Source organism: Carassius auratus, chromosome 29 (assembly GCF_003368295.1).
Source record: "Carassius auratus strain Wakin chromosome 29, ASM336829v1, whole genome shotgun sequence".
In the NCBI taxonomy this organism is placed as follows: Eukaryota; Metazoa; Chordata; class Actinopteri; order Cypriniformes; family Cyprinidae; genus Carassius; species Carassius auratus.
This window is the reverse complement of record NC_039271.1, coordinates 14611225-14628940: the sequence shown is the minus strand read 5'-3', so window position 1 is coordinate 14628940 and position 17716 is coordinate 14611225. Positions and strand designations below refer to the sequence as shown.

Below are 17716 nucleotides of genomic sequence, written 5' to 3'. Positions count from 1 at the left end.
AAGTATTTAACTAAATATTTAACATGAGCGATGATTGATGGAAATCAGTGAATTGGTTTTTGAACCGGTTCATTCAAGTGAACAGTGCGAACGAACCGATTCGCTAAAGTGATTCGATTTCTCAGTGCTATCAGGTGATCCCACCCCTGTGCTTTCAGAGACTCTCGCAGTGCATGCTGGTACTATATGACTCACACTCACAATGCTTTACATCTACTGCGTTACTGTGTCACTAAGATAATACTTAAGGTAGAAAGGCTTTCGTGTTTGCTTTACTGTTTTCGACTCATGAAAATGTGTGCTCACTGTCGATGTTCATTTTGAATAGCTTTTAGCGAGATAAAATAATCTAAGGTGTAGCAGCAACCTGTGATTAATGGCAATCACAAGCATTACAGTTTCAGATTGACGTAATATAAATGTAACAAAGGACAAGACTATAAATAAACCATATAAATATGTACGGATTGATTGGTTAATAGATGCACATGTATTTGACAAGTTAATAATACTTTATCATTATATTTAGCTATATATCTATCCAGAAAGGTATCCCCTGCCTTTAAAACAGGTAATGACCCCGGCATTATCATGACATCACAGAATACCATTTTTTGTTTTCATGAGAGAATTTGAGCTATACCTTTCATTGGTCCAGTTGTCTTTAAAAAACTTTATCTGTTTGTAACTCTTTTCCTATCTTTGATGGAAATGTACATTTCGTCTACATTTTTCTTCTTTCTTTATTTTATTTTGTATTTTGTTGCCATTGTTTATCATTTTTATTTGTTGGTAATTGTGTATTACTTTTTCTATACTGTTTCTGAGCATTAATAATAATAATAATAAAGCATCACTAGATGTTACCTAATTTTAAAACAACGTTTGCACCTGGATCTTTGTATGTAAAACATTTCCCTTCGAAACATGTTTATGTGTAACAGCCTACATCTCGTGACCACTGTATTTATAAAAAAAAAATTAAAAAGAAAATGGCAGCATAGTTCAAATTTTAGGAATGGGGGGCGCTCCGAGGCTCAAAAAGTGTACTTTAAGGATTGAAAGTACATTTTCTGGTTAAAATGTGTTTCTTAATAACATAATAATTAAATAATATTGAAACGAATTATCTTTATAATTCCGTACAGCTTAATAATAACAACAACGTTCTCGTCATTTTTGAGCTCGTACCTCATAATAATGAAAAAAAATGTTCTCATATACACGGTTATAAGCTTCCCTTATGGGCTTTTCTTCTTTTTTTATATTACATAATAAACATTTTACCATACGCGTTAGCAAGCATGTTGTATGCACTTGGTGTTAGAGAAAGGACTCTATAGCGCTCCACGTGACAAGATTCTGACCAATCCCGTGGCGCCGCGGGCCGGAAATGATGGCCGGTTTTCACGCTAGTGCTTCCATTATGTTCCTGTAGCGATAGCGAGGGCTCGAGTATAGCTTTCACACTCACACACACCTCGTGTAGCTGGTGGCACAGCACTGTAGCTGGGAGTGCAGCTCTGAGCTCCACGGTCCTCCCCGATACGTAATTTGGCCACAAAGTACTGGTGTGTGTCGTTGTTTTGCTGTCTTTGCAAGGTAATGATTGGTTTCTTAGCTAGCCAAGCCTCTGTTAGCCAGCACATCTGCTCTGTCCTGTCCTGTTAAATACCTTGTTTTTAGACATACACGTGTAGCTGTTTTTGAGTAAAATCCCAAAATTACCCTGCAATTATTTTATTTATTTATTTTTGTTAGGTCTCCAGTGAGTATGGCTATGAGACAGACTCCTCTCACCTGCTCTGGTCACACCAGACCTGTTGTGGATCTGGCGTTCAGTGGAATAACTCCTTATGGATATTTCCTCATTAGCGCTTGTAAAGGTAGGTGTGTTCTGAAATTTAAAACCAACCCTTAAAAGAAAACATGGTCTGCTTGCTGGGCATTGAGCATGTAGAGTAACAATTTGTTTAAAGTCTGTCTATAGATTAATTTCAATGACTGTATTGCAGATGGCAAACCTATGTTGCGCCAGGGAGACACAGGGGACTGGATCGGGACGTTCTTGGGTCACAAGGGTGCTGTCTGGGGTGCCACCTTAAATAACGAAGCTACAAAAGCAGCTACAGCCGCAGCAGATTTTACAGCGTAAGTACAAGCAATAGGAAAAAAATAATAATAATGATATAGGTTAAGTAATATTGGTGAAACGTTATTTTACCTTTTATTTATTGGAATCTGGCAGAAAGGTATGGGATGCTGTCACTGGAGATGAGGTACTCACACTGGCGCACAAGCACATTGTGAAATCTGTGAACTTCACACAGGTAAGACATGATGCAGAGAGCCCACACTAAATCAGCGTATTGGAATGATTTCTAAAGGATTGTGTGACACCTGAAGGGTAATCGCTACTGGAAATTCAGATTTGTCACCGCTGGAGTAAATTACAATCAAAATTAATTAAAATAGAAAAGTTACTTTCCTTTTCAATAATTCAAATAGTAACAAGTTACTATAAATTGTAATGTTTCATGACATTAATGTTTTTACTGTATTGTCCAAAAAAAAAAAAATGCAGCCTTTGTGAGCATTTAAAGCATTAAAAAATCAGACCCCAACTTTTAGAAACAATAGTGTACTTACAAAATTCTTATGTATGTGAAATACTTAATTTTAAATATATTACTTATTTATTAGTTTATTTATTGCATTAAATATTTAAAATCTACCCAAAGCAATGAAAACAGTTTTCAATTACAAAAATGTTGAATTCTAAGGCTGAACGATATTAAGATTTATTTTCTCAGTTCTAATGAAATAACATTCATATCATATTTTCAAACACCATTAATTGGGCGGAGTGGTTTTTTTAAATGTAGAGATTTTTATCTGCACCTGTTAAATCAACAGGACAGTAACTGTCTCCTGACTGGTGGGAATGATAAAGTGCTGCGCATCTATGATCTCAGCAAACCTGAAGCAGGTATGTAAAGTGACATTTTTGATTTGTTTTGATTCTCAAAATCCAATGCCCAGTCATAACTGCTTAAAGATAAATTGACATGTTCAGCTAAATGGCATTTGTAATGCAGAACCCCAGGAGATTGCAGGCCACACCTCTGCCATAAAGAAAGCTCTGTGGTGTAACAATGACCAACAGATTCTCTCAGCTGCTGATGACAAAACTGTCCGGTAAGTGGCCAAAATGGTAATGGATGAAGTCTTTGAATTTTACAGTAGATACATTTTTTGCAGACAGATATTTTACAGTATGTCTATATATGTTGGTTTATGTATGCGTGTCTGATTCTGAGTGTGTTTTGTCTTTCATGTGTAGACTTTGGGACAAGAACACAAAGGAGGCAGTGAAGACTCTGTCGTTTGATGCCTCAGTCAGCAGCATGGAGTACATTCCTGATGGGGAGATCCTCGTCATCACGTACGGGAGGACCATTGCTTTCTACAAAGCCCACAGGTAGATGGCTACAATCGGTCAAATCATGCAAATATTACTTTAGGGGCTAAAAAAACATGCAATTAAAATGCATCGAGAACTGAAAGTTGAACGGTTTCTGTTTTCTTCAGTTTGGATCTGATTAAGACTGTTGATGCCCCTGCTTCCATTCACTCTGCCTCACTGCATCCTGAGAAAGACTTCTTTGTGGCAGGAGGAGATGACTTCAAGCTTTATAAGTATGACTACACAACTAAAGAGGAAATGGGTAGGAATAAAGTTCCTGAGTTAATGTAATTAACTACATTATTTAAATAACAAAGCTTATTATTATAGACTGGCTCATGAATTTATACTTATTTCTTCATGCTTGACATTAAGTTTGTCTCTCTTTCAGAGTCATATAAGGGTCATTTCGGACCCATACACTGTGTGCGGTTTAGCCCTGATGGAGAGCTGTATGCCAGTGGCTCAGAGGATGGCACTCTGCGTCTGTGGCAGACAGCTGTTGGGAAAACATACGGCCTGTGGAAATGTGTCCTGCCTGGTAAGTTTACACAGATACTGTGAAGATACGGTCAAGAATGTTAGTATGTCAGGCTGCAAAAGGTGTCTCTGAGCAGCTCAGTTTGCAGTAAATGCTACTCTGAGCTTGGGTCACTTAACACACTTATTTGGGAACACAAAATGCTCCAACTGTCTAAACAAACTTGTAATGAGAACTTGTGCTGCTAATAATCCACCTGTTGTCAACAAAACAGATGTTTTAAGGGTTCTCTCCAGGGTTTTCCACTGAAGTGAAAGCTTGGTGGTTTAACATTTTAAAATAAAGAAATTAAGACTTAACCTGTTAAAGGGGGGGGTGAAATGCTCGTTTTCACTCAATATCCTGTTAATCTTGAGTACATATAGAGTAGTACTGCATCCTTCATAACTCCAAAAAGTCTTTAGTTTTATTATATTTATAAGAGAAAGATAGTCTGTACCGATTTTTCCCGGAAAAAACACGAGCGCCTAGAGGCGTGACGTGTGGGCGGAGCTAAAGAATCACGAGCGCCAGTAGGCTTTTGAGTTGAGAGCATGTGGAAGCTGTGACACAGATCCAGAGGCTGAAATTTAACAAGAGCAGCATCAGCAAAGGCGGTATGCTATGTGGTATGTACTGAAACTGTAAATATTTGCTTAGCGGTTTTGGAAAATGACTAAGTTCCACTTTATGTCGTCTTTTTTTTCTTTTTTTTAAGCTGTACATGTGGAAAGTGCAGTTTGATGACAACATCGCATGTTGTTTACTTGATGTGCTTACAGCTGATAGCTAAGTTAACAACACAGAGATATTTGAAGCAGTTTTACTCACCGCATGTGGTTCCAACACACAATCGTGACCCTTTTCCGTTGGGACTGCATTATCCTTAAGAAATAAACGATGTGTAATCCGAAATGCAGGGAACAAACAAAAACACTTGCACAACTCCGTTGATGCTCTATAAAAATAAACTCCATCCACTGGTCCCTTAATGCTGTTTCTCTTTTGGTAATCTGTGCAGGGTTGTCTTGCCCTGGCAACCAAAAACACACTTCTTTTGTGACTTTTCGCGACGCTCTTGCTCTGATCAGGCTGTGCTCAGCCTCTCAGTGCTCTGCTATACTGGAGCGCGAGCTCTTCTGGCAGAAGAGCGCGCATTTAGGACCCATATAAGGAAGTTCCGCTCCATCTAACGTCACACAGAGCCATACTCGAAAAAAACTTTCCGAAACTTGTGACAAACCGGAAGAGGTTTTTTTGGAACAAAAATACTCCTTCAAACGTACAACTTAATTTTTTAAACTTTGTCCATGTTTAGCATGGGAATCCAACTCTTTAACAGTGTAAAAAACTCAGTATGCATGAAATAGCATTTAACCCCCCCTTTAACTGTCACCCGTCCGCTCTGTGGGACGCCTACATTTACTTCACTATATTACAATTAAATCTAATCTAATCTTGACAAACTATATATCGCTGGAAAGGTCTAAGACTTCCAAATATATATTTTATCAATGTTTTTTATTAAAACTTATGTAGGAAAAGTAATAGATTAATTTATGACAAGAGTGCACCCTCAAAAATCTACATTATAACAGGAATTTTGACCTTTGTTAAAAAAACAAGACGACTTTGTTGCCTTTTTCTCTATCACATTTAAGAAATCAAAACTGAAAACTTAAAATCTCAAAAATCATCCTTTAAAACTCATTTTAAAATCAGACATTGCATTACCATGTAAATGGTACATCAATATCATGTTACAAAATGTTTTCATTCATGAACAATAAAAATGTAAGTTTGGATCGTGCACTACAAAGCCAATGTTCAAAAATATGAGTGACAGTTAAGGGGTTAAATAAAGACGTTACGACTTTAATAAAAAAAAAAAACACTTATTAGTAGTAGCAGTATGTTTATCCTCAGTGCTCCTATTTTTTTTATTTTAAAGTTTAGGGATGGATTATAGGAGTAATTTTATTTCACAGTAACGGTATATACCACAATATAGTTATTTTTGCTTTAAATTAGGTCTTCATGATATCAAAATGTTTGATACCATAGAAATTTCATATTTTTTGTCACCAGTGTCAACATCACAAAAATGTAAAAAGATGTACACTTTATTTCTGAAAGCCTAAACTAAACGTACATTATCAGTTTAATACGCTTCTATTAATTGACCAAAAGAAAAGCTTGCAATATAGAAAATATAACAATGCTATATTATAAGCCCTAAGTCCAGCAGAATTGCAGCACTGTCATTAGATTTGAAAGCCTCATGACGGATGTCACTGCCTTGGTCTCAGCCTAGGACGACGCTCACAGACCGCAGGCTGAATGCCTGATGCATATGGCACACAAAATTAAAAACACTTTGGGAGTTTCAAAGTCCTCATCGGATTGGTTGAATTATTCAAGATTTCCGGGAGATGTGCGTATCACATTCTTTAGCGTTCCAAATATGCGGTGACGTCAAACCCCCTTATGTTAGAAGAAAGCTGTTTTCAAAAGTATGTGAAACATTTAAACTTCGGAGCATAGAATCTTTAAAATACATCTAAGAGTTTTACACAAGGTCTATATTGTGTCATCATTATTATTCTGGCATGATTCTAGCTGAATGAGAATGAATCAAGTGCCTGCTCATCAGTAATTCAATATTAAGTAATTTGGTTTATCAGTGATTTTTTTTTTGTGTGTGACTATTTGAAAGTGCCTCATAGGTCAGGAATAGGCTTCATATGTGGCCTTGTGTATCAGATCATGTATCCTATACTAAAATCTCTCTGTCCCTTTCAGAGGAGCTGTCATCAGAGAATTCTGAAGTCCTGTACTGCCCTCCAGCAGAGATCAAGGCCTGAGTTGGGAGAGAAAGAGGAAGACAATGAGGCAAAGGAGGAGAGATCACAGGAGAGGGAGAGGTCAGGGGACGGGATGGGTCAAAGAAACCACACCCCAGCAGAGTGCTGTGCCACCACCCTTCTTCACATGAGACGGACCGCATTGCCGAGCATGACTTTTGAGCGTGGAGATAAACCATCACGCATATACACATTGTTGAAATGAGCATCAGGAGATGGCGGTTGAGCTGAGAGCGCTAGTTCAGATGCTAATCCTCCAGCTGCCTGCTCTTTCTTTGATACCCATGATACAACAGTCAGCTCCTTCACAAGCGGTCAGTTTCTGCAGCACTGTGATCACTTTCGTTAAGACTTTTTCTTTTTCTTCTTTTTGTTTTTGGTGTTACAACATGTGCTTTCAGCACATTTTGTTTGTTAATGAGTTCAATGTTGGGTTTGGTATCATCTCTCAGCGGAAGTGCTCCTGAGGAACGTGTTATTCAAGTGTTTATCAAAAGTAGTGTGAATTTGTGGTAAATGTTTTCCGCGATAGCCTGGGAAATATGTTAAAAAGTGACTTAAGTTCTTTAATAATTTTGTCTTTGGTTGCAACAAGTTGTATAATTTGGCCAATAAAATGATGACGTACCTTTATCAAATGGAACATTTTTCTGTGTATTTGTATTTTTATTAGTGCTGTCAAACGATTAATCGCGATTAATCACATCCAAATAAGTTTTTGTTTATGTAATATATGTATGTGTGCTGTTTATTTATTATGTATAACAAACACGTATATATATTTGGAAATATTTACATGTATAAACATTTATATATTGTATATTATATATGAATATAATATATAAACATAAAATGTTTCTTAAATATATACATGCATGTTAATTATATAATAAATATACACAGTACACACACATATATTTTATAAAGAAAAACTTTTATTTCGGATGCGATTAATCGCGAGAAATCATTTGACGGCACTAGTTTTTATTTATCAGATAATATATAAAGGTTTTAATTCCAAAGCGTTATATTACGGATAACGTAATGCTGTGATGTACTGCTCTTCAAATGCCCACTAGTTCACTTTTCTAATTCGAATCAAATCTTTATTGATCTATCTTTTATAAACAAGTGGTTCAACCCGTACATTTATCGCTAGTGAGTTTAAATAGTCTAACAACCAATCAGAGCGCTTCTTTCTGCGGAACGCGTCCAATAGGGGTCTCTTTTCTAAGATGGTCACTGATCCCATAAAATAAATCAGTCTCTGCCAGCGATAGTGTCCTGCTCAAGCTAACAGACATGTCGGAATTTCTGGAGGACCCGTCTGTGCTCACTAAAGATAAGCTTAAAAGTGCACTGCTGGCCCATAATGTGGTTCTGCCGAACGGCGACCAGAAGAAGGACGTGTACGTGCAGCTGTACTTGAAGTATCTGACCGCGCAAAACAAAAAGAGCAGCGGCTCTCCGGATGTTTTCTCCAGCGACGAGGAACTGCCTCCAGCCCCCGTGGTTTCCAACAGGAGCCGCTCTGGCAGGGTGGGTTGGTTGATCGTTGATCTGACTTGGTTCGAAAATGCTTGCTTTTTTTTTTTGGCTGGTTATTTGATTTCATATAAAACGAACCAGAATTTGATGCAATTCGCAGTTGCGATTTTTATCCGTTGAATCAAAAAGATGCTCGAGGTTAGAGTAAAGTGAAGAGGTCAGTATTATCAGAGTAAGTAAAATGAATTACTAAAGTGTCCGGTTTGCCAATGCATGTCTCACAAAATGAAAACAAACCGGCATGGCACGGCAACTTTTACTATTGGTGTCCGATTCGTGAACGAATCGTTATTTTGAGTTGGATCATTTCAATGAACCAAAACATGTCTGAACGATTCGTTTGCAAACAGTGAATTAGTAGAATAGAAGTGTTACACAACATAAATGTTATAAATATATGTATATGTAATTTTATCACACTCTCAGCATATATTTAATGGAATAATATTAGATTAAAACATGCAGTAATATATTGACAATATTTGATCATGTTTTTACCATTGATTCACTCAAATGCAAATTATATTTTGGTTTTAAATGACTTTTTATAAGTTGAATCAAAGCTAACCCAACTTGGGCTCATGGTACGCCCTTAAGATCTAATCAAAACGCATGTTTGTTAACACATTTAACTACAAATGTAGTCTGAACAGCTAAATGTATTTATCGCTTTATTTGAACGCTTATTGTAATGACGTGCAGAAAAATATAGTACCACGCTTCTATCGTAGTGTCTTAAAAAAATCGTTTTTAGAGCAGGGGTTTCAAGCTAACCGTTTGAAAGAACCGATTCGAACGCTACTCAGACTTCCTATTTCCCGCGTAAATGCGTCAAGAGGGTCTTCAATTGATTTAAGTATTTAAAATCATAAATGCATGACTTTTGCATAGATTTTAAGGTGTCAGGAATCTTACACTGCTGTTATCTCATCCGTTCGACATCTGTTTCAGGCGTGTCCATTCCAGTCACATGAAACGTACACTTCAGGGAAGATCCATACTGTGGAAATTCGTACGTAATTCGTACCTAGCGTACCATGGTAATTTTAAAGAAAACGCACACGGTTTTGTTTTGATCGGTTTATTTTGATATGATATTTATGGGGATTTCATAAATACCACTGAAGTAATTAAACACCTGGTCTTAGAGAAGTGAGAGCGTTTTCCCCCCTCACTTCTCTGTATTTGTTTCTCATTTTTTAATACCAATAGCAATTTCATAAACTCATTATAAAGCCAGACTGCTTTTGAATAAACGTAGTTTTTCTATCAGTTAAGGATGTGTCGATTGTTTCCATTATACATTTTTAGAGTGAATGCTACAAGTTTCAAGTTTTTCTGAGAACCAGATTACCTCAACCCTGAACCCTCCACCCAGACAACTAACTTACACAGACTCCTTTTATGTTTTAACATAAGGTTAGATGTTTGATGTTAAAGGCACCTCTGTACTCCAGTGCCAGTGAATGAGGTACTGTGGCCTGTCATTGTGAACTCTTCCTGAATGGGAGTTTCTCTGTCATTAACCACCTTTTCTTGCCTGCTAAGATATTTTTCTTTAGCAATAAACATGCCAGTAAGTATTTTTCAGGTATGAAAGCTTACTCTTTCAGTTCAGCTGGTAAACAAATCGCTTAAATCAGGGATTTTAGATTTCAAAATTTAGATGGCAGCTCTTGTGTGCATAGTATATATCTCTGTGTGTGCCTGTCATGTGTAAAGATGCAAGTTACTTTGAAAATTAATATTATAAATATAAAAATAATGTTTTTCTGCACTCACATTGGTACAGAAAAACACTTCTTGTCCCCTGTGGGGGTCATTGGACCTTATTTTGTAAACACCTGACTTGATCGAATGGGAACTATATAAGAATAAGATGAGCGTAAAACAAGGCTGTTTTTTTTTTAGTGGGTTTGGTCCCTTTATTAAGGAAATACTTCTCTTGTGAAGAGGAATTTCTGCTTCGGTTGCCAGATGTGTGTGTTGCATTCCGCTTTGAAGTTACTGTCTCTCAGGGAGTAATTTCAGAAACGTGCGAGACGCTCCTCTTTGGCATGTTTTTTTATTAACGCACATCATTCTCATTTTTGAGAATTTGAGAATTCCGTTGTTTGATCTCATGTTCGACCTCTTCAATCCATTTTAAAAGTATCTGGGCTAGATTATGCTTTTGTGAAAAAAGAAAAGAAAGAAAAAGAAAAAGCTCTGCAATGGCCCATAAATCTTGCTGATCTGAAACTTGGAACCAGAAATGTCAGAAAAGCAAAAGCTTAATCTGACAAAATACTGCAAAATATAAAAAAAGTCACGATGTACAAAATTTTGTAGGCGTGAGGGTGTTGTCCGTGGACTAAGGAAAGGTTTCTCCCTCCATGCTGCTGGAATGCTGTGATTTTATGAAAGTTTTTTTTTTTTGAGCAGGCAGTGTTCCAGATCAGCTCCTCTGAAGGCCCCTTACTGAAGCTCATGCGCCTTCACGATCTCCTGCTCCTCGTAACACATTCTCTCCTCCTTCTCTTCACTGTTTTCACCATTTCTCCTCGGTCACGTGGTCGTTTTTGTGGAGCGAGACTCGACACCAGGGAATGTGGCTGGATTTTCATTGTTCATGCTTTGTCCCACTCCGAAAGTCTGTTTGCAGTGCCTTCAGTCTCAAATGCCACCATCTCTGTGGAAATTTGCATTAGCATTATAGATTTTTATTTTTTATTTTCACTGACTAATTTAACTTGATTGGTTTATTCAAATGAACATTTGCTCCTGTACTTACATGCTAGGCGTGTATTCTTAATAGGGCTTGTTTTAAACTCCACCCAGTTGGCGCTAAGCTCCTGAGTTTCTCAAAAAGGCAATAGTGTGTATAGTATGTTTATGGTCTGGGGATGTAATGAATGTACCCTCATTTTCCTTTGAAACTACCTTGCACCTATTGCTTAACAAGCGCTGATACTTTACCTTCATGCCAATATTTATTTTATTTTTTATTTTTTTGTACTACAGCTTTGCAAAGTGCATGTGAATATTTAGCTGAAAATGATAAGTCACAGAACTGATTCTTCACTGAATCCTCTTCACAGAAAGCCACCAGGAAAACAGACAAGGTTCGTCCAGAGGATGTTGATGTCACTGAACTGAGCAACGAGGCTTTGAAAGACCTGTTACTGAAGTATGGCCTGATCATTGGACCCATTGTTGGTGAGCCGTTTATTACATTCAAACTGCCTGTAAAGTGTAAATATTGCAGATCATGTATCATTTTAACTGTAAGTATTTGGGCACTTACACTGAGCATAATTGTAGGCCTGCAACAACTAATCGATAAAATTAGATTATTTTAATTGGATGATTCTCATTGTCAATTAGTTGAGTCTGCTCACAGTGCATGTACAACAGAAGCCGGTCGCATGAAATTACAGCACTGAATAACACATTTCTGTGAACAAAATGCATCTACAAATATTGGAGGAAACAGAATGAGCTCCTGCTAAAAAAGTATGTGATCCAAGCTGCCCTAAACAATGCCAGCAAGCATGTGAGCAGTTATCAAAGGCAAAGAAGGCCCTCTTATTACAACAATTAAAATGACATTTTTAGAATTTGGTGGTCTAATAAATTAAGCCCTGTATGTTTTCATTGCATTAAGTTGGCTTATTTGTTTTAAGGACATCGGGAAGAAAGTGGAATAGTGTGTTTTTGTCAGTAAAAATGAAAGAAAATAGGAGTTTTCATCAATTTAATCGAAAAAATTGTCGACCAACTAGTCGATTATCCAAATAATCTTTAATTGCAACCACGTGACACAATGAAAACAGCAAAAATGTTGGTGTGTGTGTGAACTTCACTTGTTGGATGAGAACTGGCTTCATATATTCCTTAAAATAAAAAAACCTGGCAACAGTTGCTTAAAAGTAACTGCAAAAAATAGTGCCACTGTATGTTAAACAGCATTTGTGTGATATAAAATATTTTAAGATATGTACTGAATTTTTTTTTTATTCCCCTTTTTTTATATATATTATATATTACTGAAATGTTGCCAGAAAAAAAGTACAATGACCTATAAGCATAAATAAGGCATGAAATAAATTTTTTACATGTATGGACATGGAATATAATACAATACCATAAAAACGTCATGAAATGTAATATACACAAACTGTCTTTTTGTCACCGCGCAAAACAAGCAACAACAAAAAATTGTGGTCCTGTGCAAGGCTATCATTAAATCGGTAGTTTCACCTAGCAATCAGCTTTGCATGTTTATCCAACTCTGGCCTAAATGGTTATAATGTCCTTAAATGTATGTTAGAAAGCTCCTCCGATAAAGCAGCTGACTTTCTCACTGCTTGTTTTGAACGGGCAAATAAATTTTCATCTAAATCAGACGATATTTTTCAGCAGCGTTGTCTGTCATGCTCCGAAGAAGTCTACTGATCTGACACTGACATTGACCAATGTTTTCTCATCAGCGTCCACTCGGAAGATTTACGAGAAGAGGCTTCAGAAGCTGTTGGATCAAGGTCCTCCTCAGACTTTGGTCCCTCCCTCAGAGACATCACAGACAGACGGCAGCCAGAATGGCAACACAGACTCAGACCGGTACAGCGACAAGGAGGAAGGTATTGGACAAAAGATCCCTTTATTTAAGCACATACTTATAGAAATAAATATTTAAAAAATGCTCCTTTGCCTGTTTGTCAGAAACGGTAGCTGCAGCTCCTGTGTTTGTGCCCCAACCTGAACCGGATGTAGAGGCCGAGCCGATCCCAGTTGTGGAGAGACCGACCCGGAGCAGAGGGAAAACCCCAGTGACCAGCAGAACACGCAGTGGCCAGCACAACAGGGTGAGGACCAAACTTGTGCATTGTGCTTTTCCTTGCCTTTTGGGTGGTCGAGCTCTAGCTGTCGGTATCTAGGGACTGAGGTGGCAGATATACACTACTGTTCATATATAAAACTGGTGTTAATGGCTGTTGAAAATGTAGCTTTGCCATTACAGGAGTATTCAAATAGAAAGCGATTGTTTGAAATTTTGATTAATATTGCACAAATTACCGTTTGTCATCAAATAAATCCAGCTTTGGTGATCATGCTTCTTTTGTCATTAAAAAAAAAAGTCATTAATATTTGTTGTTTTATTCAGAAATGCATCTGGTTCCAGGAGTAAATGATTAGCCTAAAGCCGATTTGATCAGTCTGGCAGAAGTTGTGCGTATGTGGCAAATGAAGCAAACTCTGCAGACTGAAGATATGTTCACATGATCTCAATTACAGCTAGCACTCCTACCGTTTCCTATCCCTTCTCTCTTTCACTTTAGCTTCAACTTGGCCCAGACTTTAATCCGGTTTATCTTCTTCCTTCCTCCCTTCCTCCAGGCGCACTTTACTTTCTCATTCCTGTGTGAAGGTTTTGCATTTCTGTGTAGACTTGTTCAAGTCAGTTGTAAACAAATAGCTAATAATATGCTCCCATCAAAGCTTTTACTATTTAAAAAAAAAAAAAAAAAAAAAGTTATTTTGTCTGTTATACTTTGTTGCATTTTTTTCCCCCCATGTGATATTCCTGCCTGCATATTTTCCCAGCATTATCTGTTCAGGGTTCAGTAGCACCACCTGGTGTAGAAGAGATCTGGCCTACTGCAGGTGGTCACCTTGATCGCTCCACATCTGAATGTTGTCATACCTGCTGTAAGAATTCAGATACGCCATTTGTTCATGTCTGGAAAACTCTAGACCTTTCATTGTGCGACGTGTAGGAGGATGAGGCACATAAGCAGGAGGAGGATTTTCCAGTATCCAACATCAAGAGAAAGTTGCAGAGATCTTCTCACAGGCTGGATCAGTTAGTTCCTGCAAGCAACGACAATGTAACATAATCTGTGGTTATGATATTAATGTGCGTCACCGGGTTTCTGTGTGTGGTGATTAAAGTTAAAAACCTATTTGGGTTTGCACACGGGGTGCACAGGGTTTGGTTGAGCTCCTATTTGCTTCACAAATGAGCCAAAGCTGAAATATACTTGATTACTCAATAGTTAATGAGGTTTGTATGCATGTGTGGTGTTTTCAGGAGAACTGAGCTCTCATGTTACTCAAGACAGGAGGACAGGACTTGTGGTAGGTGGCCATGAAACTGGCCTAGTGCCAACTGTCTAAAATATCATCCTTGCTTTATGAACATGCTTTGGTCCTTTATATTCAAGCCAACAAGAAGAGAGCCCAGACCTTTGCTCACAGATAAGATGTCAAAGCTCTCATCTAAGACTGATTTGAATGAGGCTCCTGTTACTGATGAGGTGTCTTCCTGCTTAAAAGCCCTTGTCTGAGATCTAAATTTGACTTAAAAGGGAAAACGATTAAAGTGATAAATGAAATCGTATAATTTACTCACTTGCAAGTTGTTCTAAATCTGTGAGGGAGTTTCTTCTGTGGAACACAAAAGATGGTGTTTTGAAGACCGTTGGCAACTAAACAGGTTTTCAGTGACTTCTATAGTATGGAGAAATACTGTGGAAGTCGATGGTTACCAACATTCTTCAAAATGTCACTTTGTGTTCAACAGAAGAAAATTCATACAGGTTTGGAGGTCATGTCTCTTAGGATTGCTCTGAGCCCTTAGTATTGAAGGAGGTCTTTATTCCTCAGGTGAGGGTGAAAGCACAACCTTTGGTAGGTCCAGAATGAACCTCACACATGAACGTGATGCAGCTCATTTTCTAGTGCCACAGTGTTTTCTTTTACCAAAGGATCCCAAACTCTCAGAGTGCTCCTACCGTTTATGTCTGCAACTGATTTTGCAGAATCACTCCTTACCAGTCAACCGTATCTGGTTTACACGGTGCCACTTCTGCTGACAAGGTATTAACTTGAGAATGAAAGCAACACATTTAATAGAGTTGGTAATTGTTTTGTTGTATGTGTGTCACTCAGTAATAGGTTACAATGTTACATGAATTTCAAGTTGTAATTTACATTGTTGGTTTATCAGGAGAGCTTTGGCTCACCAAAGACCAAGACTAGACAGTCCAAAATAACCCCTTTTTTCCCCCCTCAAATCACTTGTGTCCAAGGACCTGATAGCAGCCAGACAGAGACGCCAAAGACACCAATGGTAATTTCATGAGCTTTATGGTTTTGGGCTCCACAAGTGTGTAAAGGGAACGAGGAAACTTGGGATTTTCGAGACACTTAGGTTATGCACGGCTTTGGTGTGATGAAACAAGTTTCTCTTGTTTTTAAAGTGAAAGCTGATACATGGATCTTCAGCATTGCAATGTTTGTGGTGGTGTTATATCCCGCACTAGTGTTCACATCTTTGTGGTTGTCTCTGTGCGCAGGTTGAAAAGGTGTCGGCTATTGATCAGACCCCGAGGACGGTAGAGAGAGATGTGCTTAAAGAGATCTTTCCCAGTGAAAACCTCAGCACTCCTACTGGAATCAGGTACGAAGGGAAGAGGTTTCTAGATCAAACAGAAAGAAGTGTGTCCATGTCTTTAAATAATCTTTAAATAATAATATTTTTGAACTCCCTTTAAACTTATACAAATGTAAAGGGGAAAAATATTATTTAATATTTTTATTTATTTTTATAATAGATTGTGGATCGTTGTATTACACTGAATTTGTCTCCCAAAAAATAGAAAAAGTATTAACATGCTTATAATAGAGGTTTATTTAAGTGATTGTAGGCATGAGTTGCATTCATTTTATTAAAATTGAGTAAAATAACTGAACCAAATGAGTGTTGTGAACTTTAAAACTGAATTTTTATATACGCAAACAACAGGTAATTTCAGCTAATCTTAAAAAGTATCAAAAGATTGCAAATAAACCACTGTAAACCAACATTTTTAAAACGTACGGACAAAATAAAAGTACGTTTAGAAAATTGTCTATTTTTGTCTTGTTTTTTTATATATAAAAACAAGGTACATTTTTCTTAGTGTTTTTTTTTTTTTTTTTTTTATCTTTTATTTTTTATATTTCGAAAAGTTAAGAGAATCCATCTTAAATGAAGTTTATTTTTCAATCTATTTTATAGTGCCACCTGTCGCCGACCAATCAGAGGAGCAGCTGGCCGGCCCCTGGTCGGTGATTCATGGTTAGATGAATCCCGTCTCCATCTTAAGGAGCTCAGAGAAACCAGCTCCTCCTCCACTTACACTGAGACCCGATCTGTCCCGCGTGTGACCGCAGTCCCTCTAACCGCTTCCAAGCCTGCGGCGCCCCCTGCTGTGAAGAGCAGAGCGCGGCGCAGCCTGCCAGTGTGGGTGCAGCTTCTGCTGCTCAGTGCAGTCGCTGGATTCCTGTTCTTTGTCTACCAGGCCATGGAGACTAATGAGATTGGACTCTTCAAGCAGAGCGGAGCAGATGATAGCACCAGCAAATGAATGTTATGCGGATCACCCCACTCTTCCTTCTTTATCGTACTCAGCCAGTACATCTCTGATGATTCGGCAGCCGTGGACTTTTATCTGCGATCTTTATAGATTCATACAAAGACAGAAAACCCCAGATTTTGCATCATGTCTGTTCATACCCTCTTTCAAATGAAGCCTGGCTTTAATTTCATTGTCACTTTTCTTGCCTTTTGTATTGTGTGTGTGTGTGTGTGTGTGTGTGTGTGTCATTTGTACATTATTTTCCAGATAAATGTTGGTGCTGTCCATGAATGTGAGTAGAAGTGCTGAAGGAGTTGGCTAAATATACTTTTTTTTTTTTTTTTTGTAAACCACATTTAGTGTCTACTTGTGACCATATTTTTGCATTTATTTTCACATGTAGCTCTTTATAGGTGCCGTATCTTAACATTGAAGGCCCTTGTAGTATCTGTGTATGTTGTGGAAATACAAATATTTTCAATAAATTTGTTGAATAATTTTCAGGATCTTGGCGTTACAAGCAGTTTCATAAAATGTCAACAATTAATCTGAACAACCTAAACACTAACTGAGAATTTGCAACAAAACTCGACTCGTCTAGTTCTCAAATTTGAAAAAATATACTCTCTAAGTTTAAGTGACATTGTAAGACCCTGATACTTGATATGTTACATTTGTAGAACTCGACAATGAGTAGAATGGCCACTGTTATGCCCTTTACTCTGCTTTTAAGATTGATGCATTAACGATTCCATATTCTGAAAATGTACTTAATTTTCATAAGGTGCTGTAGATTTATGAGGGAAAGCTGGGAGCTTTCAGGTACTTTTTATGTATATGCCAGAATATGTTTTAATAAAGCAGTTTACCTCATATCAGCTATGTCTCAGTTGGCTGGTTTATTTGGATAAGTTCATGTATATGTTTGACCTTA

At 37.6% G+C, this 17716-nt stretch overlaps 2 protein-coding genes across 2 annotated transcripts; both read left to right on the top strand.

Annotated features, from left to right (window-relative positions):
* Positions 1 to 1391: 1391 nt before the first annotated feature.
* On the top strand, positions 1392 to 7493 carry LOC113048184 (serine-threonine kinase receptor-associated protein-like). The gene is made up of 10 exons (XM_026209807.1): positions 1392 to 1602; positions 1762 to 1886; positions 2016 to 2151; positions 2249 to 2330; positions 2917 to 2989; positions 3099 to 3198; positions 3344 to 3481; positions 3592 to 3728; positions 3858 to 4007; positions 6789 to 7493. Exons 2-10 carry the CDS (start codon positions 1775 to 1777, stop codon positions 6848 to 6850), a joined length of 990 nt encoding a protein of 329 aa, XP_026065592.1. The 5' UTR covers positions 1392 to 1602; positions 1762 to 1774; the 3' UTR covers positions 6851 to 7493.
* A 584-nt stretch (positions 7494 to 8077) lies between these two features.
* On the top strand, positions 8078 to 17657 carry LOC113048183 (lamina-associated polypeptide 2, isoforms beta/gamma-like). The gene is made up of 6 exons (XM_026209805.1): positions 8078 to 8389; positions 11479 to 11596; positions 12871 to 13020; positions 13103 to 13245; positions 15739 to 15842; positions 16443 to 17657. The coding sequence occupies exons 1-6, from the start codon at positions 8153 to 8155 to the stop codon at positions 16789 to 16791; spliced, it is 1101 nt and encodes a 366-aa protein (XP_026065590.1). The 5' UTR covers positions 8078 to 8152; the 3' UTR covers positions 16792 to 17657.
* The last annotated feature ends 59 nt before the right edge of the window (positions 17658 to 17716 follow it).

Bases quoted from the DNA above. Each gene is read 5' to 3' on its own strand.
- LOC113048183 (XM_026209805.1), top strand. From the start codon at position 8,153: ATGTCGGAATTTCTGGAGGACCCGTCTGTGCTCACTAAAGATAAGCTT. The intron at 11,597-12,870 runs GTGAGCCGTTTA...TTTTCTCATCAG, and splicing joins GATCATTGGACCCATTGTTG to CGTCCACTCGGAAGATTTAC. The intron at 13,021-13,102 runs GTATTGGACAAA...CCTGTTTGTCAG, and splicing joins GTACAGCGACAAGGAGGAAG to AAACGGTAGCTGCAGCTCCT.
- LOC113048184 (XM_026209807.1), top strand. From the start codon at position 1,775: ATGGCTATGAGACAGACTCCTCTCACCTGCTCTGGTCACACCAGACCT. The intron at 2,990-3,098 runs GTATGTAAAGTG...TTTGTAATGCAG, and splicing joins TCTCAGCAAACCTGAAGCAG to AACCCCAGGAGATTGCAGGC. The intron at 3,199-3,343 runs GTAAGTGGCCAA...TTTCATGTGTAG, and splicing joins GCTGATGACAAAACTGTCCG to ACTTTGGGACAAGAACACAA.